This window comes from Artibeus jamaicensis, unplaced genomic scaffold (assembly GCF_021234435.1).
Source record: "Artibeus jamaicensis isolate MK-2021 breed Jamaican fruit bat unplaced genomic scaffold, CSHL_Jam_final contig_76, whole genome shotgun sequence".
NCBI lineage: Eukaryota > Metazoa > Chordata > Mammalia > Chiroptera > Phyllostomidae > Artibeus > Artibeus jamaicensis.
The window spans coordinates 14,530,055-14,554,809 of record NW_026521954.1 but is presented as its reverse complement, the minus strand read 5'-3'; the positions used below and the strand labels follow the sequence as shown (position 1 = coordinate 14,554,809).

The following is a 24,755-nucleotide window of genomic DNA, read 5'->3' as shown; positions in this document are numbered from 1 at the left end:
ACGTGTAGCTGATAACACTAGTGCCAAATGTGTATACATACTAATTTGTTAGGGCTGTAAGTTCTATCCAATGATTAGCTAAAGAATGCTACAGCGAATAGAAAATTGTCTATACTGGAAAAGAATTTTGAACCAATATCATATTGAACAGGTTAGACAGACTTAGTTTGGAGGACTTTTGAATCGAAACAAAGTCTTTTTAAATAAATGCATATCTAGTGCTCATTTATTTTTGTCAGTGTAATTTTGGTTTAAATAATTATTTTGCCACCAGTATCATCAAGGATGGAAGTGATTTAATGTTTGAAGAACATCAAATGAATCTTTTATCTAATTGGAATGTCCCCAGACCAGGGCAGCAGCTGCTGATGTTACATCTTAAAAATCCCTCTTTACCCTCAAAGGCTTTTAAAGCTCAAAAGTTAACCCTTTAAAAAAAAACTTGCATTATCCTGACATCTTTGCTCATCCCAGCCAAAAGAATAAAAATACCGTACACAATTTAAGGGTCAGTGGAGACAAGCCCAGACCTGAGGCTTATCCACTGAATCTCGGAGTGCTTAGTACTACGGTTTTAGGTAAATGCATTATTTAGGTAAGATAATGGAATTTTTTAAATTTTCTATTTTAATAAAACAAATGGAAAATATTAAGTGGTATAAAACAGAAATAAGCCCTGGCTGCTGAAGCTCAGTGGATTGAATGCGGGCTGTGAACTAAAGGGTCACAAATTTGATTCCCAGTCAGGGCACATGCCTGGGTTGCAGGCCAGGTCCCCAGTGGAGGCCACGTGAGAGGCAACCACATGTTGGTATTTCTCTCCCTCTCTTTCTCCCTCTCCCTCTCTCAAAAATAAATAAATAAAATCTTTTAAAAAACAGAACAAGAACCATGAGAAATGCTTTTTGCATTGTTTTACAGATTTTAATGCATGATGGTTAGTTCTATCACATTTCTAATAATTAAATGCATGTGGTTTTTTTTCTGTAGGAGATGGGGGGCAGGGACTGGGATATATTTAGCCGCCCTTTCCCAATACTATGCCTCTGTTGGGTCTTGCTGTACAAATTGCTGGGAGTGGGGATGACCATAGGGAGTCTGGGGATGCCAGAATGTCACCAGTGCATTCTCTGTCATCTCTGTCATTAGGACCACCAGCCACCTACATGGCACAGGGGACATCCTGACAGCATGCTGTGTTGGCAGCTATCAGCATGTCCTGTATTTAGTCTGACGATGACTTACATTTTATAGCGACTGCCTTCTATAACAAGTCTTCAAACAGTATTCATTCCATCTACAGTAGAACGGTTTCCTAAGTTAACTGTTTAGTGGGTTAGTCGCTGGAGCTAATGGCTTGTACGTAAAAACTTTCCACGGGTACATAGAAAAACAGAGCTTGTCCATAGGATCAAGTCTCTACAAAGATCACCACTTCTTCCTTTGCCGTTCGCAAAGAGACAACGTAAAGTACAGAAGGCGCGTTACCCTGAAGCTGAAATCCACCCATGAATATGGAAAAGCAGGAAAAAAGGGAGGGAGATCCAGGGGTAAAGAGAATGATAATGAGCAAACAATGTGTACTGACCTGAGAAACATGCCAGGAGTTGGGTTACGATAAATAAGAAAAGCAGAAGTAGATTTGAAACATTCGTTTCCCTTTATTAGCTCAGTGAGGCTGATGTGTACTGCACATTTTAAAAAAAATCACAGGAATTTTCATACAATGAATAAAACCACAACAATACATGTAGAATTGGCAGGTGGGGGGGCGGTGGGGAAAGCCCGGTTAAGGGCTCAACTAGTCGCTCACTTTCCCTCTTCAGCATAGTTCAACCAACAGTATTACACTTTCACCTACAAATCTTAAAGTAGCTCCATCAAATCAGCAGTTCACATTATTGAAAATGTCTGTCACATAGGTACAAATTTAGAATCATCACATTATATTACATGGCTATTCTAGGTCATCTATAGATCAGGTCTTAGACTACAGTGATTGAAGTTCTCGTTACAGCCATCAAAAAAGGACACATAATCATTACCTACTGTAAGCTCACATCTAAAGGCATGAAAAGGTTTCCTTTTTTCCACTGACCCAACCATCATACCCCGGTAGTGCACAGGTCCCTCTCTGCCGTTTTGAATGCTGACAGCCCAGCCGTTGCTCTCTCAGAGTCGTTTAGCAAAAATTGATTTTGTTGCACTGGAAGAATTATTCTGCTACATTTCTTAAAAAAAAAAAAAAACAACCCACATTTCTAAAGCACCAGTTCGGTTACCAAAATTGTAGATGTGGTACTTACCACAGCATGAAGGCAATGGCCCACGGTCATCTAAAAACCCTAGAGATCTATGCTGAAATTTGCTTCCCGTCATGATGGGGTGCATGGGTTCATTTGAAATATTCTCTCCAAAAAATTTAAAAAATAAAAATAAAAGGAATACAGTTTACATTTTGATGGGCTACCCACAGTGTCTGCATAAGATATAAAAGCTCTATTCAGATGGTTTAGTGATTCTCTCTTTTCACTAATTTTAGATGCAATTGGAAGTCCATGGGGGGAAAAAAACGATCTTTATGGTAACAATATTTGTCAGGCCAGAGGGGGAATAAATTAATTCTCAACATGAAATCTGTAGTGCTGTCTTTTGATAAGTAAGAAAAGAAACCAAGTATTTTTACTCATGTCGACAATCCAGGGCAAAAAGGAGAAGATATTCAAAATTGGATCACAAAAATTTAAAGGCAAAATAGAGAACACATCTGGTCCTTGAACACATAATATGATTTACTAAATATTGATTTCTTAAAAATAATTTATTGCTCTTAATAGTCTTTTTTATCATTATTAGTCTACAACAGAAGATACTCAAAATTCAGAAAGAAAGACTGTAAACTTTAGTTTGGCGTTCACACAGAGTTAAAATACCTGCATTTAACCTACAGAACAACAAGAATTAGGCGGATTAAAGATGTGTTACTCCTGTAACGCAGAACCTGTGAACAAGTTTGTTTCATAGGATTTTTATTGCTTTCTATCTACTTAGAAAGAAGAAGCCCAAAAATCAAGCAAGCATCGGACAGGACAGACAGTGGATTCACTCAGAACACAGTATGCTGGTGATAAATGAATGCAGCTATCAAAGGGAGCTGCATTGGCCTGGGGGTGAGATCCATCGTATGAGACCGTGTTGGGCGAGAGGAGGGAAAAGAAGGGTTACAAAGTAGGACTATCATGTCTTCCAGAAAAGTCACGTCAGCCAAACCGTGATCAGATCTCAATTTAGAAACGTGAATACACACTCCAAATGTTTGGTTTTTTTTTCCATTCCGGGGGCTCCACACTCAGATGAAATCCTGATGCTCAAAATGGAGGTTTTTCGGAAGTTTTTTATTGAATTTAGCAGAAGCAATGTCATCAAGAACAAGATCATGGTCACGCCAGAGGCCATGCTAGTGCAAGCAGAAACACTGCTTCTGCAGAAGCTGAGTTACCCAAATGAAACCCGGAAACTCCACCCTGACGACTGCCATGCACCCTAGGTAGAAAATTTCCACTGGCTTTATTATTTTCATCATCTCATAATTTATAATAAATAGGCTATCTGCAACTGATAAATATGTCTCTTTAGTAAACAAAGGAATGAGATATCAGTATTCATACAGGATGCATAACTGTAAAAAATACAGATAAATACCGTCATCATACTCTGCCAAGGGAAAAGAGATACTGGCTTCAAAGATAGTCTTCAGACACACATTAATTATTGTAAAAATCATACTGTAATTATTACCTCAGCATTTTGTATCAAATTAAAATCACAAAAATTAAAACGAAACAGCATTTTAAAAAGATTTTTGACCTCTAGTTTCAAAACTACTATTGATAGAGAAAATAAAAACATTTCTTAATGGTTACCCATTGAGACTTTACATAAAATCATGATATCGTCTAGAAAAATTTTAGATGAGAAAATTTCATTCCCCTAACAAATCCAGTGTATAAAACTTCAAAGAAAAACAAGCAACAAGAAAATGTGGAAAAATATCGCGGAAGTGGTTAATACCTTTAAGGGGCTAGGATATTTTTTGACAAGATGCTTAGATCAAAGCTCACCTAGGAAGGGATGGATGTGCATAAAGCATCGTTTTGTTGCTGCACTCAACGGACACACACACTTTTTTTTTGTACAATCAAATATATATAAGCAGTAAGTTCAGCTTCTAAATAGGTTAGTGTACAATAATTGTTTTACCTCATAATTACATTTGAATATTCTTGATTAAGAAAAATTTAGCAGTTTTGAAAAGAAGGCTGCATTTACAGTGCATAGCTGTAACAAAAAAAGAACATTCTTTTATAGTATGTACACAAAATAAAAATACTCCATTTAACATCTGTAAATACTTAACTACATCGGAGAATGTAGCAATTACACTATCTGAACACATCCCAGAGAGTTCTACCCAACTCTCATTCATAATGTAACACCGTGCTCGCTCCTCAGAAAGAACCATTGACCAAGCCGCACGCTTGACCATGGACAAGGCTTTTGAAATTTGCAGTGGAAGATCAACATTTTGGACATTTACATGGGTGTCAGGATAAAGGACGAACGACAGCAACTTCAAAATGTTAGGAAAGTATAGCATTCCGGTGCCCGCAGTATCCTCTCCCACCCAGATTCCATGGCAAAAGGAAAAAAGAAAAGAGAGAGAGAGAGAAAGGATATTAGTTCTACGGAACCTGTGGTTTCCTCGGGATTGTCATATAATCATTACATTATGAGAGAATGCTCGCTTCAAGTTGATTTTGTACTTTCTTAAAAAAACAAGAGTACGGAGGCTGATGCCCACGCATCAGCGGCTGTCATTTTACGATGGTTTGTGGTTGGTTGGTTAGTTTTCTTTCCTTTTGAATTTATTCATTTTTTTTCCTTTTGAATAGAATATGAACATTTTGAAGTCCTAGGTTTTACGTGTGTCTTCTTGGAACTGCTGCCATTTGAAGTGGTTTGCCCTGGCACACTCTGGTCAGGAGCCCCTAGTCCCCACCGTACACACATACTTCCCCCAAGCCAGGCACGCATGTGCGTGCACACACAAACACACATACATGCGCACACACACACACCATCACCGAGAGACTCCAGGGAAAGCAAAGCTGACACCCATGAATAAACATGTGCTTACTGGATATCCATTCTGTCTTGCCTCTTCAGCAGCTGTGTTCATGTAAACCATTGTTGCTGTTGTTGTTGTTTTGTTGTTGTTTGTTGTTTTGTTTTATTTTTGTACAGAGTGTAAAGTAGGAGAAATTCCTAAGTATGACTTGCAATAGTCTGTTAGGGAAGGACGCGCTGTCCCGTGAGGTATTCACCGTCCCTCTGTCATCCTCAGCCAGGGAACATGTTACCTGCGCAAGCTTCTCTGAGCCTCTTTCAGTAAACTATCAAAATCCAGAGAGTCATACTTGCTCTTGGTGGAAGCAGGGTCAAAGTCATCTGAGTTGGAATCTGAAAGAAACCCAAGCCCTGGTTAGACACACCCTTGCTGATAATGGTTATGAACTCAGTCTTCTCACTCATGATGACCCAATTTCCAATTTAACAGCAACTTATTGAATCAATAGACTTTCAAAAACATGCCCAACTTCTGTTGGCACATATAGATACAGATATACACATACATACACATATATATGTATGCATATATGTGTATATAAATGTGTGTGTGTGGTAAGCAATGGTGAGCACTCACATCCTCACTATTGATGCATTTCAGACTTAAACACATTCAGAAGGTAATCAGAACAGACTTTAAAAATTTCTATTCAATAGCAACTTATCCAGTTGATATACTTTAAAATAAGCCCTTGCTTTTCTTACCCAAGGTTCCTCAACAACTTAGAATGAGAGACAAGAGTAGAAGCTGAAACTAATTTTCCCATTCAATAGGACTGATTTCATTGAGCACAAGGTCCAGTTGAGTGGGAAAAAGAGAATCAGAACTTCACCCACTCCCCACCCTGCTGCTCTCCTTTGAGACAGGAGAGATGTATGATCCAGGCATTTATTTACTCCATATCTTTGGGTACCCCAGCAATAGTGGCACAAGCTCTCCCAAATTAGAAGGTTTAGGGAAATGTTTCATGTCCAGAGAAGGTAAATTCAGTCTCTTTACTTATTCATAGGAAAAAACATGCAGGTGTGTATAAAGCCATGGTCTTCCTTGGATCCTTAAACTAGCCCTCAACTTTTGTGCAAAGTATCACATGCTACTTCAAAGAGTGAACCCTCAACAAAATCAATGTGTTTGGCAATGCTGGATGTAAAGTAAAAACCTGTTCATTGTTCCTGATTTTCTTCATTGACATCTCTAAAAAAGTCAAATATGTTTGCCAGTCTTGCAAGTGAGAAAAAATATCTTGGAAATATAACAGAAAACCTCTTACGAATACACTCATTCTTTGAAAGTACTTGTTTTGAAGGGAAAAAATGTTTTCTGGAAAACATTAACAATCGTACTAAAATATGAACACTCCCATTTTCAGACAAAGTTCCAAAAATGAAATGCTCACAATGACAGAAGAGTGTAAGATAATGTGGAGGCCTGATCGTTGACCTCACAAGGTGTTTTGCTGAAAAGGTCGTAACCCCTCAAGCTATGCAGCTCCAGGCAGACTGTTTTTAACCCCTTGTTTCAATCTACTTTAACCACCTTAGTTTTCAAAACAAAGAATTCAGGGCACCTTTTTCTCTCTCTCATCCTTGCCATTCTTTGTCTTTACTGTCTTTTTGTTAGGCAACACTTTCCAGGTAAGAACAACAACAAAGCAACAATAATTAAACTCAGCCCAGACATAAAAGCAAGGACAAAAACAGCCAATCTTTCCCTAACATCTTAAATGGTTAATTCTTAAATTATAATGGTTCTCCACTCTTCATAGTTTGTTTGTATCACTAGAACCTCAGGGCGGCTGTTATTCAAATCAAAATCTTTTTTTGTAGAAACAAAAAAGAGGAAGGAGGAAGGGGAGGAGAAAAAGAAAGAAAGTAAGTCTTGCTTATTGCCAGAGATCAGCCTAAAATCAGAGTTGCCCAGAGTAGCATAAAATAGAGGAGGAAGACAGTCTCTTGATGTTGGGAGTCGGCATGACATCAGGTTGGCACAGACCCATCAGAAAGACACATGCATATCTTTCCTTGGAGGTGATTTTGAGAATGATTAAAATATTTTAACTTGAGATTATTCTGCATGAGACCCAAAATTTCAGTGTTTCTGTATTTTTATTAGCAAATACTAAAAATGTTTTAAAGCAGCACTTCTCAAGGTTTTTTTACTGTGAAATATGAAAACTGGTATTTACATATATATCCACTAATGAGCATACTATATCACACATAGGTACCCCAAATCTTTTGTGGTCACATGTACTTCTCAAAGCAATAACATCTATTCTACCACTTTTTTTCTATAGTGAAGGAAAGCTACTGCAACTCAAGTAAAATATAATTAAAAGTTTGGTAAGAATAATCTAAAAGCCACTTTAATTTTTTTTTAAAATAAATTGTTACAAATGACATTGTATAAATGGAAACGAATCAAATTACAACTGTATTCCTGGCACAGAGAAAACTGTTGGCACAAAGTAGATACTAAAATTAATATTTGTTAAATGAATGTATTCATTTTAACCACCAGCATATTATGAAAACTATGGTTGAAAATATTTGTGTTGGGATCTGGGAATGATTTACCGATAAATGGCAAGGTTTTATGAAAAGTTATGTATATAGCCCTGGCCGGTGTAGCTCAGTGGATTGAGTGCCAGCCTGCAAACAAAAGGGTTGCCAGTTCGATTCCCAGTTGGCGCATATGCCTGGGTTGTGGGCCAGGTCTCCAGTAGGGGGTGTATGCGAGGCAACCACACATTGATATTTCTCTTCCTCTCTTTCTCCCCCCTTCCTCTCTCTCTAAAAACAAATAAAATCTTTAAAAAAATTAAAGTTATGAATATATATTCAAAATGCTGATAATGTATTATATTTCTTTGAGTCAATAAAAACTTGTGATGAATATTATCTTTATTTCATTTTTTCTTATATGTTTAAGTTCTATACCACAATTAATTTGGATTAAAATTATTTTATTATTTGTACTAGCCCATCTTTCTTTGGTCAGATGGTCCTAATTTAATTTTTATCCTTTTTTATCATTTTTCACTGATATCTTACAGAATGATCCATGTTTTATAAGACAGTAAATAGAAAGACACACAGATTACAGATTCATAGAAACTAGACTTAAATCTTGGCATCACCATAGTAACCTTGATTGTCTCTTTAAATTCCGAGTCTCTCAAAACTGGCTCATAAATTGTAATTAGAATCATTCTGTTTTGCACTAGTAATATTGTAGTGGCCAAGAGTGTCCTCAATAGTACTAAAATAGAATGTGCAAACTAACTTAATTTGGGAGGACAAAAAAAAAAACACAACAGAAAAACATTGGTGATCTCTTTCTAGGCTGATTGGTCACTTTACTCTTGGTGAAACGTGTCTGTATCACACCATTTTCACTCTACACTGGACACATGTGACAGCTCACAGTCTCTCTGCTGTGCAGCGCTCTGCCTGGTTTCAGGAACTGTAACTCTCTACCCCGTGTGGCTTAAGGATGAGTGAGCCGTGACCTCTGGAATTCGAGCCACAGGAGACAAAGCCCGTCTCTGGTAGCAAATGCTGCCTCAGTTTCCTCTCCCTGCCCCCAAAGCTTGGTCAGAAGTCAACGACAGGTAAGACCTCTCACAGCGGGGGGCAACCTAAGCCAGACTCGATAACTTGGGAGGCCTTCATGGAAAAACTTGGGGGGCTGCAACAAATAGCAATGGACTCTTGCCCCCGGCTTTGACATAGCCCGAGTCCCCATGACCTCTGGGAGAAGCACTTCCTGGCTCTAATCTCCTTAAGCCTGAGTACCTGTTGGGGAGAGGTGCAGCTCCTTGCCTTGCTAGAGCATGTCCTGGGCAAAAATCTGGCATCACAATGACTTGCTGATAAACCTGTGAAACCTGCTCTGCTAAGAGTGAATTCATTCATATGTTAAGGGTTCAAGCAGGAAACCCTAAAACTCTGTTCCTGACAGACTCATACTCAGACTATCTACTGTTTGATCCTTGCTGCCCTGTATTCCTATGTATTACAACTCAATAAAAGTCTCTAGAGGAAGGGGCTCGAGGTCTTTTTTCCTCAGAGAAACTGGCCGCTGCTGGCCTTTGTTTCCCCTGAGAAACTGGTTACCTACTCCTCCCCAGGCAGATCACGTCATATCTCTGTCTTGTTTACTTTCATCCATGGCGGTTGGGGGAAACGAGCAGGAAAAGTTGCCCCTACGCCACTCTAATTGTCCAGTATACGCTTCTGTTCACTACATTCAGCGGCTGTGCGCTGATGCACTGAGGTTGAACTCTTCAGGAGACAAAGACAGGATGCACAGGAATGCTCTTTGCTTCGAACGCTGGACACTGATGTTGATGCTGCCATTTTAAAATAACTTGAAACCTCTAACTTATCATCCCCTTCACGTTTAATTATAATCATAGCTACTCTTTACTGAGCAACTGCTTTATGCCAGACACAGTTAACAGCTTCACAAACATTAACTTAATCTCCATGACAGCATTTCGAGGTATTTCACCGATAAAGAAGCAGAAGCAGAGGGAGTTTAATTGCTTGCTTAAGGTCAGAAGCCAAGTCCAGTTTCAAACCCAGGTCTGCAGGATTCCAAAAGTCTGTAGGCTCCTCAACTACACCACACTTACGCTCAGATCGACCACGCTTCATGCAATTGTAGGGCTTGAGGGAATTGGAAAAACTCGTGCTACTACAATGCACATCAAACGCACTTTTCAGAAAATACAGAGCTAGCTGAGCAACGGCAAAGTTTCATCGCTGCTGGCAAGGCAGTGAGATAACCAGAGGGGAAGCATTCCTCTTAGAAATATTTCAGGGAGGCTCTAGTTCAATTTGGAAATACCATTCAATCCTCCCTCTCCCAGTGATGAATCGTGATCTGAAGGCCCCTCTAGGTAGCTTATTTTAAACTGGAGATGTTTTGAGAGACTAGAAACACCCTGGCCTTCATCACCGAAGAAAATAAGTCAAATCAACTCAAGACTTCAATCTGTCTTGACTGCTTTTATCAGCCAACATTTGAACAAATAAATGACTTGCCACCGTTTATATTTTCATCCCTGGACCTCTATCTCTCTAACAGTAAGCTAACTCTCCCCTGCTTCACCCTATCTATTTAGCTCTTGAAGTGAATTATAGCATATTCCCCCTGAACAATGCACACTACCTATATCAATTACTCTAGGGAGACATCGCTCTGGTGGAAGGGAGAAAAAAAAAATCCCTGTATTTGCTATTCATTTCTTTCTTTATACCAAGCCAGAGCAAGTGCAGACAGAAATGTGCTAATTTTTATATAATAGAATAAAACACATAGGAATAGATTTATATGTTAATTTCATGATTAGTAGTATAATTGATTTTAAGTAATTATGTCATATGCATGAGACATTTGCCACTTCCCTTCCTTCATCAAAAAATGGAAAGTCTTACACATATTAGACAGAAAAATCACACGCAAAGGAACAAAATTAAAATTGGAAAGGAAATTAAGATGTCCATTGTGGTATTATTTATATTAAAAACTTAAAAATTGAACAAATGTTTAGCTATAATTAAAATGATTAAGTATGACATTATTCTCTGAACAAAATACTGTGTAGCCATTAATGTGTTGATAAATTATTTTTAAGCCTGTAACTAAGTGGAAAGTGAACTTACATAATATTAATTCAGATAAGTAGAATTTAAAGCGCATATTTTAATATAAGACCTTAACTATAAGAAATGAGACATTCGGAGACAAAATACTAAAATGCAGATCACACAGTGGGGCATTGTGGTCGTCTCTAGGTGATGGGCTAATGGGTGATTTCCTATTTTCTTAATATTTAAAAAACATTTTCTTTATGTTTTACCCCTTTAGTCTGTACAACTTTTGTAACAGGAAAAAAAATTCAATACTTACATAAGCTCCAGTTTCCTTATCTGCAAAATGGGAATATCAACAATATCTATCTCCTATAATTGTTCTGGTGACTAAATGAGGAAATACCCACAAAGCCCCTGGTACGATGGTTAGCACGTAGAACTACTCAAATAATAACAGAAATTTTCATTCATTTTAAAGAAACTATAGTGTGATTTAGCATATACAATTTTATTTCCTCCTCTTAAGGTATAATTGGCAGAAAACATTACCATTTCTAAGGCTTTGTGATATACTAAGGAAAAAGAACACGATTTTTGCATATTCTGTTCCATAAAACAGTGATGGCAATGCTGGGCAATAGGATTCAGGGTTAGAAACAGAAGCAATGGCGGATGACACACAAATATACAGGCACACACAGTATAAACACATGCAGACAGATGCTACACCCCACACAAGCACCCAGTACAGACACACAGGAAACGCAATGTACCTCATATACATCCATAAACAGTGCAGAATTTCAGTATCAGAGAAGAGACTCCGGCAAATTTATTCCCGCCTTTTGCCACCCAAACCCACACCCCTTACTTCAGAAACAGTCTTGTGCATTAAAAATTAAATAATAAGATAAATTCTCTACTCAAATATTCCCTCTAGTAAAATAATGGTTCAACCCAATGTGCCTACAGTTTGCATTTACTTCCATTTGGAGCTCTGCATTATGGATTCCTCATTCCACATACAATAAAATCCATACCTAGGTCTGCATAGTTAGACTTGAAAAATTGCTTGCGTCCACAAAAGTACAGCTCGAAGTCAGTTTCATTCGACCTGCGCAAAGTGTATCCATTTTCAAGAGCAGCAAAAGCATCACAGGTATAACGGTAGGTAATGAAACCATAGCTGTCTCTGCAATGGACAAAGAGAAGTTCAAAGCCAGCAAGGAGGCATTAGCATATATGACTAGAACCCTTTCTACTACAGGAGACTTCGCTGGTGCCAATGTCTGAACCACTGTATCCATTTATCAGTGTGATTGTCCTGTCAAGCAGCTAAATACTTATTTCTGGGACAGAAAATCTCAACTAGAAAGATTAATAAATAGGGATGAAAGAAAATAAATAAGGTTCTGAACTCAACATGTCATCTGTCAAAGCATCCCCATCCTAGTAATCTTATGGCCATAATTTTTTACATATGTCAGCTTCTAAACAAGAAATAATCTTGAAGATTCTCACCCATCATCCCGCAGATTTACTGTGCACTCCTCAATTTCACCAAAAACTTCAAAGCGGTCCCTCAGTTCTGTCCGTGTTGTGTCAGGCCTGATTTTGCCAACATAAATCACACGGCGTTCTTCCTGGGGGTGGGGAGAGTAAAGAGAGACTTGCTAGTTCTGGAGGTAGGAAAGGAGCTGAACCTCTAGAAACACTCAGAAAGGTACAATCATGCATAAGAAGAATCCACAAAGCATGCCAGTTAAAGCAAAACTTGCAGTAAAACCCAATGAAAGGCTACACTGGAAGTGAGTTTTACTTCTCATTTCGGCATCACTTTCTGCCCTTACATGCTCTCTCCGTGTGGCAACTGGTTCACTTCTACATTTTTTGTCATCTCTGTACTTGAGTCACATGAGCTTTCACATGTTAGAAAAGAAAGGTGTGCAATGTGATCATCTTATCATGGAATAAGTGACCAAAAATACCTATTAAATATTTTATTATTAAGCCTCAAAATTGGTAAGTGACTGAGCTGGCTTAGAAAACTGTTTAATTTCTCATTAATTCAGAATTCTAATAAGGAGAGGTATAACTTCTCCAGTTTTATTAAGAAATAATTGACGTAAATCACTGTACTAGTTTAAGGTTATACGGCATGATGATTTGAGGCACAACTTTTGACATTGCTCAAAAGAGAGATTCTTGAACTTTAGTGTAAGTAAATATTACCTGAAATGCTTATTAAAAATGCAAGTTATTAGGATTTATCTCAGATGTACTAAAAATATTTGGAAGGTAGGGTTCAATGATCTTCATTTTTAATAAGCACATCCAAGTGATTGTGATGCAGATTGTCCAAAGACAAATAATTTGAAAAATACAGTCTTAAAATATAGACTATTTTAAGCCATGGGTCTCCAAAGACTAAGAGCTATAAAAAGTGTTATAAACTTCACTTTGTCAATGAACCTTATTTTAGAAACAGATTGGAAGGGTGTGGCCTAATTTTCACCAGTGGCATCAATATCATCATAATCAGCAATTCACAACCTTCAAAATACAAGAAGAATATTCTGTAGCCTGAGGGTATATTTCTTAAAAAATATAAGAAGCAATCCTATAAATCTTGTTCTGAAAAGACAGGACAAAGGTGATGATGTCTCTCAAAAGTGAGAAAAGGCAAGAATGGAAGGAGTTAATATAAAGAAAGAGCTTACCAACTAGGCTACATGTCTATCAAAGATTAACAAGAATGGAACAAACTTCAGGATGCTGAGATTTAAGTTAGATGGAAGGAAAGCCCAGGAAGCACAGGACTAAGGTATAAATTTCGCTTGCCTAAGAGTTTTCTCTGGATGTACTGAGAGTATCCTGTCTTGGATGATGTGAAAAGTAATTTGGGCCTAAGGCAAAGAGATGTGTTATTTACTGAATGGCCTTCCTTTTCATGTGCCCAGTATTTAGCAAAGTACCTGGCAAAGACTGGGCACTCAGTAAGCACTTGTGAAATATGATTGAACAATTCACAGACTCTACAATAGATATCATCCTAGGTTATCTCATCATTCATGTTTCACCTTTTTTATCTGTATGCAACCTTCCTCTTCCTATTTTCATCATGGAAGTTCCTCTGAGCTGCAAACTCGAATAACCATCTATTTGACATCTGACATTACTTGTTCCCTTGGCATCTCAAACTAGACCAACATTTCCCAGACAAAACTCCCCAGTTCCACCCTCTCCCCAGTGGGTCTTTCTCCAGTGTGCTTGTATCATTGAAATGAACATCATCTAGGCAGTTATTCAGGGCAAAAACCTGAGTTCCTTCCCCCGCATCTCATCACTCATTGTGCCCTGTTGATTTGTGCCTCCTAAATCTCTCTCTAGTCCAGCTCCTTTATTCTATCTCCTCTAAATCAACCTGCCAGCATCTCCTTCCAGACTAGTATAACTTGGGCCATGCGTCTGTGCTTCTTCTCCTCCACTTTATTCTTCCTCACAGGCAAGCGTAGCCTTTGTTAAAGGAACAGGTATCTGACCATGCCATTTACTGTCTAACACATTCTGATGGCTTCTCCTAACTTGTAAGGCAAGCCCTAAATCAGTAAGAGGACCTACTGAGCCTGTCATGGTCTGCACCTGTCATCATCATGGGCTTTATCGCCACACGTTGCATTCTTTCCTTTACTATGCATTCCAGCCACATTGAGTGTCTATCAGTCCTTAATGCATATAGTGTTCCTTCCTTTCCCAGGGGTTTTGAGTAAGCTGTTCCCCTGCTACTTGGAACATTTTTTCTACATTGCCTCTCCCTCCCCTGTACCAACCTACACGGACTGTCTAGAATTACATCAAATTCAATAATCATTTCCTCTCAGAGGCTTGAAATGAGGTCATGATTCCTATTGGTTGCTCTTAAAGAATATTCTATTTATCCTTTGTAGTTCTGCACCCAATTGTAGTTAAATAATTAATAGTTCATTTATTGTTTCATGTCCATCTCCCCCTATAATGAAAGCTTCATGAAAGCAGAGACCATATCTGTCCTATTGACTACCATGTTCTAAGGATACCTGAAAGATAAAGTCTCAATAAATATTTGTTGAAAAATCAATCCATCACTAATAAATGAATTACTTTGAACACTTACTCCATACCATTCATTATATCAAAGATGCCTAAGTGTATATCCTAAGATAAGGGAGAAACAAAGCCAGGTTTAGTGGTCTATCATAGGAAAAAACTTGCCTAGGTAGCTCACTAAGAGAATTAACGAAGGTTTTCATGATTTGTTTTTACAGTTTTAAGTGCAATAATTGTGGAGTAGCTACAAGTTTGCAGGACTCTCACTTTTAAAAATCACCTCTGAGAACCAGAGGTAGGGCTTCACTGCAACTGTTGGTAAAACACAATTCCCCTGATGTCAGCTACTGAGTCTAAATAACTGACCAGATGATGTACAACAAACAGCAGGCTGTCTGATTCACCTCCATGTAGATTGCATGTCTCAATTCAAGGCTGTAATTGTGTTGCTCCAGAGCACCCATCACATTCAGGAGGTCAATAAATATAAATGGGTGGTGAGGCTTATCCTGAGGCAATGCTATATACTTGGGCAATGGAATCATAACATCACATTCCATTCTATTTATGCAGCCGACTCGAGCCAAACAGCCGAATGTGATGGGACCCCTATCTAAACTTCCTGGTGCCTGCGTGCATGAATGTTATGGATTTTCTCTTTTTTAATGAGCCTTTTTAGGAAGGTTACTACTACATAGAGGAAAAGGAGGGGGCAATGCAGAAGAGAGAGAAAGAAATTGAACCATCACAAGAAAATTGTTCAACTACCATTATGGGAATACACACCGCCTATGTATTCAAGTAACTTCGAAGTTAAAGCTAAAATCTACCATATGCACGTCCATATGCAGACATATTGGGACAGTCTCTAAATTGCTTCTTTATACGAAGCTGAATGCAACAACGATCCTACAAAGGAGATAAACCAGAGGACCTTTTATATCAGATACTGATACATTCTGCAGTAAAAAAGAAGACACAGCCTAGAGGAGAGGAACAGAAATCCAAAGGGCTGTGCACAGTCACCTCAACCACCTGTTTGTCTATCATCTCCTTTTGTAAAACACAGGACTGGGGCCATGTCTTGGTATCTTACAAAGACTAGAGATTGAGGACATGTTAAAATTATCATTTGAGAAAATGATTAGAGTGCTCAGTTTTGCCGGTGCTAAAACTGAAACTAAAAGGCATCTGAAGGTCTAAAAGAGCAAAGACAAAAAATCCTTCCAAGATTGGCCAAAACGTCTAACAGAGAACCGATTATTTTTAACATGTTGCAGTTTTATTAGACAGATTAATAGATTCCATATCTTTAAAAAACCTTAACATTTGCAGCCAGTTTTTCAAGACATTAATTTCTAAACAGGAGATGAAAGGAAAAGAAATCAAAATGCTTAATAACATTTCCAACTTCTTAAAGGCTTGGAAGAACTCTAAACCTTTGGCAAAAGCTTTTGAAAAATTATTTTCAGACCAGTTTTTACTATTGAGGAAGATGGAGCATTTATCAAATATCTTTTAGCTTCAAGTTTCACAAAAGCTAGTTTGCTGATGGGGTAGATAATAAAATTAGAGATTTATGTTGCATTAACAGGTATGGTAAATCCTCATTATATCAAAACACAGGGGATAAATAAAGGGGAAAAAAAAGGCCTTACTGAATTAACTGACTTTGCATTATCAAAATGTTTATCAGAAAGTGTATAGAGCCTCCCAAGTTAGCCGAAGAAAATGCCAATGTTTCTCCTCAAATAATAATCCTGGTGAAAGGGGTTTGACTAAGAAATAAACGAAATTAATAAGGAAATTATCATTTATCGTCTAAAATATATCAAGTACTATGGTAAATACTTTTTATGTGTTATCTCACCAAAATACTCTGCAATGCTGGGTAACAACAAGAAATAGCCTAATAGAATTTGGATTCTTAGAACTTTTAGTCAACATTCCCCAATTAGAATAATTTTCAAAAGCCTACTCCTGTGCTAAGGAAACTGCATGTCAACTTTGGCAGTAAAAGATTTGTGCATATCAGGTTAGCTTCTGACTTCTTTAGAAATTCCAAATACACTATGAATACTATAGATGAGATGAATGAATAAATCCTATGCAGTTTCCAGAGTGAATGGCATAGTTAGGTCCTCCATCCAAAGAATAAACTGGGAGGTGGGGGGTCCATTAAAAGATGTCAATGGGCAGAAAGAAATGCTGGAAGTCTCGCAAAATCCAAAAACAAAAAGATATTTTTCTCTTGCCTTTAATATTGATTATACTTATTCAATCCAGTAGTCATTCAGTAAGTTCCTACTACTGGGGGTCACTCTTAGGGAGGAACCAAAACTACAGCATTCAATTTTCCAGAGTTACCCCCATCCCAGTAACTCTCAGACATGTTCCTCCTTAGTGTCTAAGGCTGGATAAACTTGAATAAATCCAGGTCAGTCGTCTTAATAGACAATGTGCAAGTAGGAGCTAAGATTCAAGTAAACCCAGTGATAAGTCAGAAAACATCAGAACTACAGACTGAGGGTATATATAACTACTTCTGATAAAACTGCCAGTTGCTAAACAGTGAGCTCTGAGCTCAACCTTAGATATATTCACCCCCACAAAATAGCTCTCTAAAAGGGTATGAATAGAAAACTACTTAATTTTTTCCAAAAAGAATAACTATGAGAAATTACACAATTTTTGTTCATTCGGAAGAAGCCGATCATTATCAGTGATGACGCACTGTTCTTGGCTCCCAGGCTGAATACTAACCAGTGTGGGTGGGGGTGGGGGGGTGCAGAGAGAAATGAAATGCCACCGCCATTGCCCAAGTACATCTGGTTTGGGTTTTGAGCACTGAGCCATATCATAATGTCTAGATTTTCCCTTTTAATTAACATCCCATTATCATGTTTTCTGGCAGGAAACTGTACAGATTGCAAATGGAGTTGGACTTAGAAGTCCAGAAGAAATTAGAGCAGTGGCAGTTTAGACATTAAGTACTAACCCTGGCTTATGCTGTTCCAATAGCACCTGAATTATTTCAAGCCTACAAGACTGAGAAAGGCAGAGGATGAATTGGTTTTTAAGAAAGGGTTTAGATGGAAATTGGAGGAAAGTAGAAACTGAAACAATAGCAATATTCAACCACAATGAACGATTCTGGGTTAGTAATTACTAATCACTACTCTTCTCTGAACTCTCTTATTTGGTGCACTCAAGTTCATTTGGATAGGGACTTTTAGAGGCATTAGCTATGAAAACTTTATAGACCTTCCAAGCCATCGCCTTATGGAGCTCAAAACAACAGCAAAATGACTTTCATTTGGTAAAATATCAATTATTATATAATTTTAATATTACTTTTATTTCCTTATGGAACCTCTGCTTTGTTGGTCTCCTAATTATATAACCGATCTGAATTAATGCAAAATCCAGCACTGCACCCAAAGGATCCCAAATATAATTTTCCATTATTCATTACTCTAAGGGTGTCTCAAAAATCTGAATGGAAATCACCTACCCAACCAACCTGGGAAGACCCTTCTAGTTCCTTTAGTCATTTTATGAATGACTTTCCAAGCTAATCTAGTCAAATGAATCAAAAATCATTGCATGTATCTCTGTGCCCAAGTTCATAAAAATAAACTTTGCAAAATGCATTTTGGCATAAGAAAGCAGATCATTTTGAGGAAGGAAATCAATCAGAAAACCTTCCTGTGGGTAAACTCATTAAATAGTTCCACTAAGCCTCCAAGACAAACTTCAAAATCTATATCATGACTTACAGGACCCTTCACAGGTCTGGCTTTCATAAAGCCCTCCAGACTTATTTCTTGCAGCTCCCATACCTCAGTATTCCAGTTAAATGGCTAGCAGCTTCCCAATCTACCTTGCTTTTTTCCCCCAGAGATGTATTATGAGCTATCACTTCTGCCTACAACAGCAATGTCCACAAGAAAAATATAATTCAGTTTATGTAAGTTAAGAAAGTACAGGAGCTACATTTTAAAAGGAAAAGAAGAGCCAGAAAGTTAATTCTAATGATATATTTATTCAGCTCCATACATCTAAAATATCATTTCAACCTGTCATCGATCTAAAATAAATTAATAAAGTACTGTACTCCCTTTTTTTGGTGTGGTCTTCAAAAATCCAATCACACTTGCAGTGCATCTGAATTTGGAACTAGCTGAATTAGTCACTTGGCTAATGGCTAACATGTCGCACAGCAGAAGTTCAGAAAACCTTTACCTTCCACCTCTTTTGGTTTCAGATCAATCTCCTTCTCTTTGGGAATGACTTTCTTCATTCCCAGATCTGAGTGCCCACCACAAAGCCTTAGATGTGTCTTCTGCAACAGCACTTAACACACCCCATTGCCCATTTAGCTTTACCTCCCAGTAGACGGGAAGCTCCCTGGCTACAGTGGACCCGGTCTCACCTACTTTTATATCCCAAGGACCTAGCAAATGTTTGGCACATAAAGAGGCATGAGTTTTCACTTATGCCAAGGACAAATAGCATATAATTGTAGAAGTGGGCACTAGTTTAACAATTAATTCCAAATCTTTATGTTAAGTTCTTACTACTGTCACTGTGTTAGTAAACAATCTCTAGGTTGTAGTTCTTTTTTTGTCAATCTGCTTTTCAAAAACAGAAAAACTCAATTTCAGAATTCTCACAAGTGCTTAGTTATTTTAGAATAATTTAATATAAGCCAAGTTGACCTTTGGACTATATAAGCCATCTTTCAAAGAGAACTGATACAACATTGTCCTAATCAAAAAATTAACTGAGGAATGGTCAACATTTGAGACATAAGGAGAAGGCAGGGAGACATCTGCTTCCAAACAGATTAATGACCTCAAGGGCGGTTTGGGAATGGGCATCAGCTAGTGATCTATTTGGAAAGGGCCAAACTAGCAACGAGGCACCTCCCTCCCTGTCTTGACTCTAGTTAAGGATCTGACCCTAAATTACCTTTGGAAGGAGTAAAATAAGCATGTCTTTATCTATATTTATTTACACAGCTTTGGTTATAGTTATGTTTTATTTTTCCCAAATGAACAAATATATTATGAAATAATCTCTCTCTTTAATGGCATACTTCTGGGAAGAAACATGGAAGATTTTATAAAATGTGACTTTGCAAACACTGAAATAACTATTTTCCCTACATGCTTATGCAACATGATTCTCTTTTGTAAAGATTAACTGTAATGTGCCATATTAAAAGTCTTTATAAACTACATGGCACTATATAAATGTGAGTTATTATAATTATTGAATAGGCTATTAATTAAAAATAGTAAAATTAGAAATATTGAATTTTTTAATTTTCATTAGTCTTCTTAAGTGTTAACTAATGACACTCTGTCAGAGCTTAATATCACAGCTCATTTGAAAGTTGAGAAAAAAATGAGGAAAAGTGTTGTAATTAGCAAAAGGCCCATGATTTAGTCTTAGGTACATTCAAAGTTAAGTGAGTGACAACAAACACCCTAGACCCGTAGCTCAAGTATTCGATTACTTCTCCCTTTTTTCTCCTTCAGTGCCCACAATTAACAGACTTCTCAGGTAACCTTCTTCCTCCAGCTGATCACTGTTGGCTAGTGCTTGATTTTGACTTTATTAATAAGCTCTTTGCTGTAGGTTTTTCAAGATTTGGTTGATGGTAGCGGGTTTTCTTAAAGGAACCATATACCTCTAACTTTTAAAATCCCTTTCCCTAAGTCTTAGTGTGCTTATATTCAAGATGTGTCAAAAGCTGATCTTCAGGGAAATGAGTCTCAGAAGCTCCCATAATGAGGTACTGGCTGCAATGAACAAGAGCAGTACCATTTCTAACCAATGAGCCACAGCTCGGTGGAGCACCCTGTTGGGAAACACCCTGAGACTCTGTGGGGGCTCACGGGTAGTATGCCATAATCAATTAGGAATGTCGCCATGGACAAGTGCTAGATGCCAACCACTGGAGTGTCTCACATTTGCCTTCCAAGGTCTAGGTTGACAAGCATTGGGTGGGAGCCAGGTAAAGTCTACCCATTAGTAAGAAGCTGCTGAAAAAGCACTGTACAAAAAAAAATTACTTTTCATATAATCTGAATCTTTCCATCAAAGGGTCAGTACTGTCTATATGTCAAGTAACTGTAATACGCTGCTGTAAGTGGTGCCAAAATATCTAATGGGTTATTGACGAGTAGTTCCTAAGAAATGTGACGCATCTCCTGCCTGGTTAGGTGTTGACCCAGCATAAGTAAGAAATGATGACTTCCTTAGCAAATCTTCCTCTCCTGACTCCTTTAAATCTAATTTGGACCCAGTCTCTTCACGGGCAATCCAATCCTCAAGTTTGCCAAAAAGAGGGAACAGTGATATCTGCTCATTTTCCACTCAGAGAAAAAGGCAGCTGAGAACAATAAGAAGAACTTATCCTTTGACCGGATGGAACCAGTATCTGACCGAGTAACTCTCCACTCCTTCCATTTTTAAAAACAGTAATGAGCTTCAAGATGAATGAGAAATATACTGATTTCACATTTAGTTTTCTAATCATTTGTATGAAGAGAGATTGGGGACACACTGATGTTTGAATGTCAAAAGGGCGAATATTGCATATTTTAACAAAGCCTTAGATTTAGTTTATTTTCTAATCTACAAAAAAGAAAGAGGAAGGAAGGAAGGAAAACAAAAAAGAAACCCTCCTTTGAAATGCAAGTTAGCTCCAAGCTGCTTACAATTGCCTTCTGCCTCTGCCTCTCCCTCTGTTTGGCCCTTTCAGATTCCCGCTTCTCATACTCTCTGCGGTATTCTTCCCTCTTCAGCCTTTCGTGCTGATATTCCTCGTAGCTGTCATACCTGAGAAACATAACTTCATCATTAAGTCAACCACCTCCAACGACAAGAGCAAAATAAACAAAGTGGGGAGGGGCGGGGTTTTAGATAACATCGTGTCATGTGAAGGCCAGGGTGAGAGGAGCCCAGGGGAAATGACACGCGTCCTTACCTGGGCCTACGGCTGTAGGGTGATCTTGAACGTGATCTTGAGCACAGGGGAGAATTTCGGTGTGCACGGTGTCTGCAGTGGCTTGACTCATAGTAGTAGCAAGATCTAGGGGAGAGGAGAAAAACAGAAAGGCGTTCGCGACTGCCACTTAACCCCTGTGGATTGGCACAACTGAACGCCCCTGGAGCACTGCGTTACATAAACTGGCTTTTTCTTCCCGGAAACTAGTGAGATTTTTCCAGTGACAGTTTCTGATCATCTAGTCAGCTTAGAGGTCTGGGAGGGATGTGTTCTCTCCGGTGTCTCTTATTGATGTTAACGCCAAGCGCCAGTCTAGTACACTGTCAGCTTTATCTTGCATGGATCTCAACTATCCTGGCACAGGGCAGCTCTCCAGGTAATGGAAAAAGTTAGATGAGCAAGTTTCTTACAAATTGCTCTCTCTCTGATCTGACTGGCTCAAGGCACTCTGCTCAAGGCTGACAGATTTAAGAAAAGATGAGGAGCGATGTACGTGTGACAACAATCTCATTAGTTCCATGGCACCCAGAATGCAGTTGTGAGGGGCTGGGCTGCCTGTGGGTTTGAATGTTTTTGGGTTTTTTGGTCTTTCCTTATTTTTCTTTTCTTTTTCTTTCTTTCTTTCCTTTTTTTTTTTTTATTTTTTATTTCCTGGAAATGCCTTATGTTCTGGGTGGGTTGTGACAAGGTTTACCTTGAAGAGGATCTACTGCCTGGGGACCTTGATCTTGACCTGGAATATGGTGATCGGGAACACGACCTGTGTCGAGAAAAGGACCTTGAACGGGAGCGCATCCTTTGGGGTCTTTGAGAAAATAAGGATTTGGGTGGTGACACAGAATCTCTACACGGAGAGTTAAAAGAAGAGCAGGAAGGGGACACATCAAATAATGAATAGGACTGCGTGCCGTCCCAAGGGTAGTTCAGTTTATCACTTTCATCTTCGCTGTCATCAAACAGGCCATCCATGGCTAATCCTGAATTGATAAACATAGGTAGTTTGGAGAATTGTTCGTTACTGAAATCACTGTCCCTCAGTTCACTGGTCTTGTCTGCTTCGTCGTCAAAAACAGCTTGACTGGGGTGACCGAAGTGCTTGTTCAGCTCGGCTCGGATTTCCTGGTCTTGGAGCTGTTTCCTGGTGCTACTGGGAGAGACTTGCTTGCTCGCCTCTGGAGTCTCTCTCATGTAGCACTTGTCTGAATCTGTGGAGGAACAAATCTGCCCCTGCCAACTGGAGGGAGCATCTTTATATTCTAGTTGTCTAGAGTCTTGGAGCTCCTGTGATAGATTAATGAGTATTTCCGTTTTGGAATTGACTGACTGACAATAGTCATGGTCACCAAACAGCCGTAGACTGGGCCGTCTGGCCTTCCTTTCCTCGTGTCCACTGGGGAGCACTGAGGTCTTGCTGAGCTGTGCATACAGCTCAGACTGCTCAGGTCCCTTCTTGGTGGAGTTGTTGCCTTGGGTACCAGGACACTCGCTGTACCGGGGCTTCTTTGATGGCGGAGGTACCACAGTCTTGCAAGAGGACTTCAGCTTTGGAGAAGCCCTGAAAGGGTTGTCTTGGTTGGCTTTATGAGGAGGAGTCGTGGGTGGAGTTAGGCCTAAGGCAAAAAAAAAAAAAGGAGATAGGAAGAGAAAGAGAGAAGAGACAATGTTCTTAAATGCCAGGATACATTTTTCTAATATTTCCAAGATTTCAGACAATGGCTAAAACTGAGTGAAAAAGAAGGAAACCTAATTCATGACAACACCTGATAAAGTGACTCTCTACTCCTAAGCCTCTGTCACCAAGAGAAGATGGATCAGCCATGCCAGGGAGCTGCACGTGATATTTTGTATTTTGAACACCAATGCTAACGGACCTACCTCTGAGAAAACATTAACGTGTCCCTCCCGGCCTCCATGACACCAGGCATCACCAAAGGTCAGATTTTTCAAGGGCACCGTATCATCTGCATTATGGAAAATGAATGTGGTGGGACTCAGGGGCATCACAAAACGGCTTTGGTAGCTTCTGTCTACAAAGAACGCTACTGAGAATGCAGGTGGTCCAGGGTATTTCGGTCCAATCAAGAAAATCTAGCCACGGAGCCAAAGAATTAGGCAACTTCAAAAAAATAGATGGGATGATGGCAAATGCAGGGATGACATAGGAGCCATTGATACAAGTTCAGCAAAATACAACAATCAAATGTGGGGAACTAGACAACTCTACAACGTGATGGCTACGATTTTGTCGCCACAGTTCATTAACTTAGTAAACCGTGGCCAATGTAGGTATAATACATTCTTGTAAGCATAACTAATACATTCTGTCTAAAATATGGTTCTGCGACAGAAACCAAAGTGAACAGTAACAGGAATTACTGCAGTGACGGGACCATTTCATTAGAGCACAACATTAGCGCAGGTTATGAGGGCGAAGGGTTGAAAGGAATCCAAGCTTCCGCAATTAATTTAAATTTTTAAAAAACACAGAGGAAAAAAGGGGAAAACCCATCAGTTGTCGCCTTCTGTGGATTTCTACAGAAAAGCAGGAAATGCCATCAGAAGTCACTGTGTGAAGGACAATCTGTGAAGGCGCCTCCGTGAAGGGTCAGCCCTGAGTAGGTGCTGCTCCTTCCTCTGGGCCGAGGAAAAGTAACTGTGACATGGATTCTGAGACCAAGAAGCTTTGAAGAAGGCAAAGCTGGGGTTCAAATGACTTTATGCTTACAAGTGAACATTTTAGTTTATAATACACTTTCTATTTAGGAGGATGGGTGAATGCTATTCAGCAAAAAAGAACTTCAAGTCTGCTAACAAGCCTGAGGTTAGACTTAAGGCAACTGCACGTTTCAAGGAAAGG

At 38.8% G+C, this 24,755-nt stretch overlaps 1 protein-coding gene across 3 annotated transcripts in view; it reads right to left on the bottom strand.

Moving 5' to 3' along the window:
• Nucleotides 1–2,237: 2,237 nt before the first annotated feature.
• The window catches only part of PPARGC1A (PPARG coactivator 1 alpha), a 111,886-nt gene continuing 89,368 nt past the window's right edge, over nucleotides 2,238–24,755 (bottom strand). For all 3 annotated transcript variants that reach the window (XM_053672319.1, XM_053672318.1, XM_053672320.1), the window contains exons 8-13: nucleotides 22,593–23,508; nucleotides 21,878–21,982; nucleotides 21,609–21,729; nucleotides 12,313–12,434; nucleotides 11,832–11,983; nucleotides 2,238–5,520 (exon numbers count right to left, since the gene is read on the bottom strand). In XM_053672319.1, the coding sequence (XP_053528294.1) occupies nucleotides 5,417–5,520; nucleotides 11,832–11,983; nucleotides 12,313–12,434; nucleotides 21,609–21,729; nucleotides 21,878–21,982; nucleotides 22,593–23,508 (1,520 nt within the window). In that variant the 3' untranslated portion in view covers nucleotides 2,238–5,416. The remainder of the gene's footprint in view (nucleotides 5,521–11,831; nucleotides 11,984–12,312; nucleotides 12,435–21,608; nucleotides 21,730–21,877; nucleotides 21,983–22,592; nucleotides 23,509–24,755) is intronic.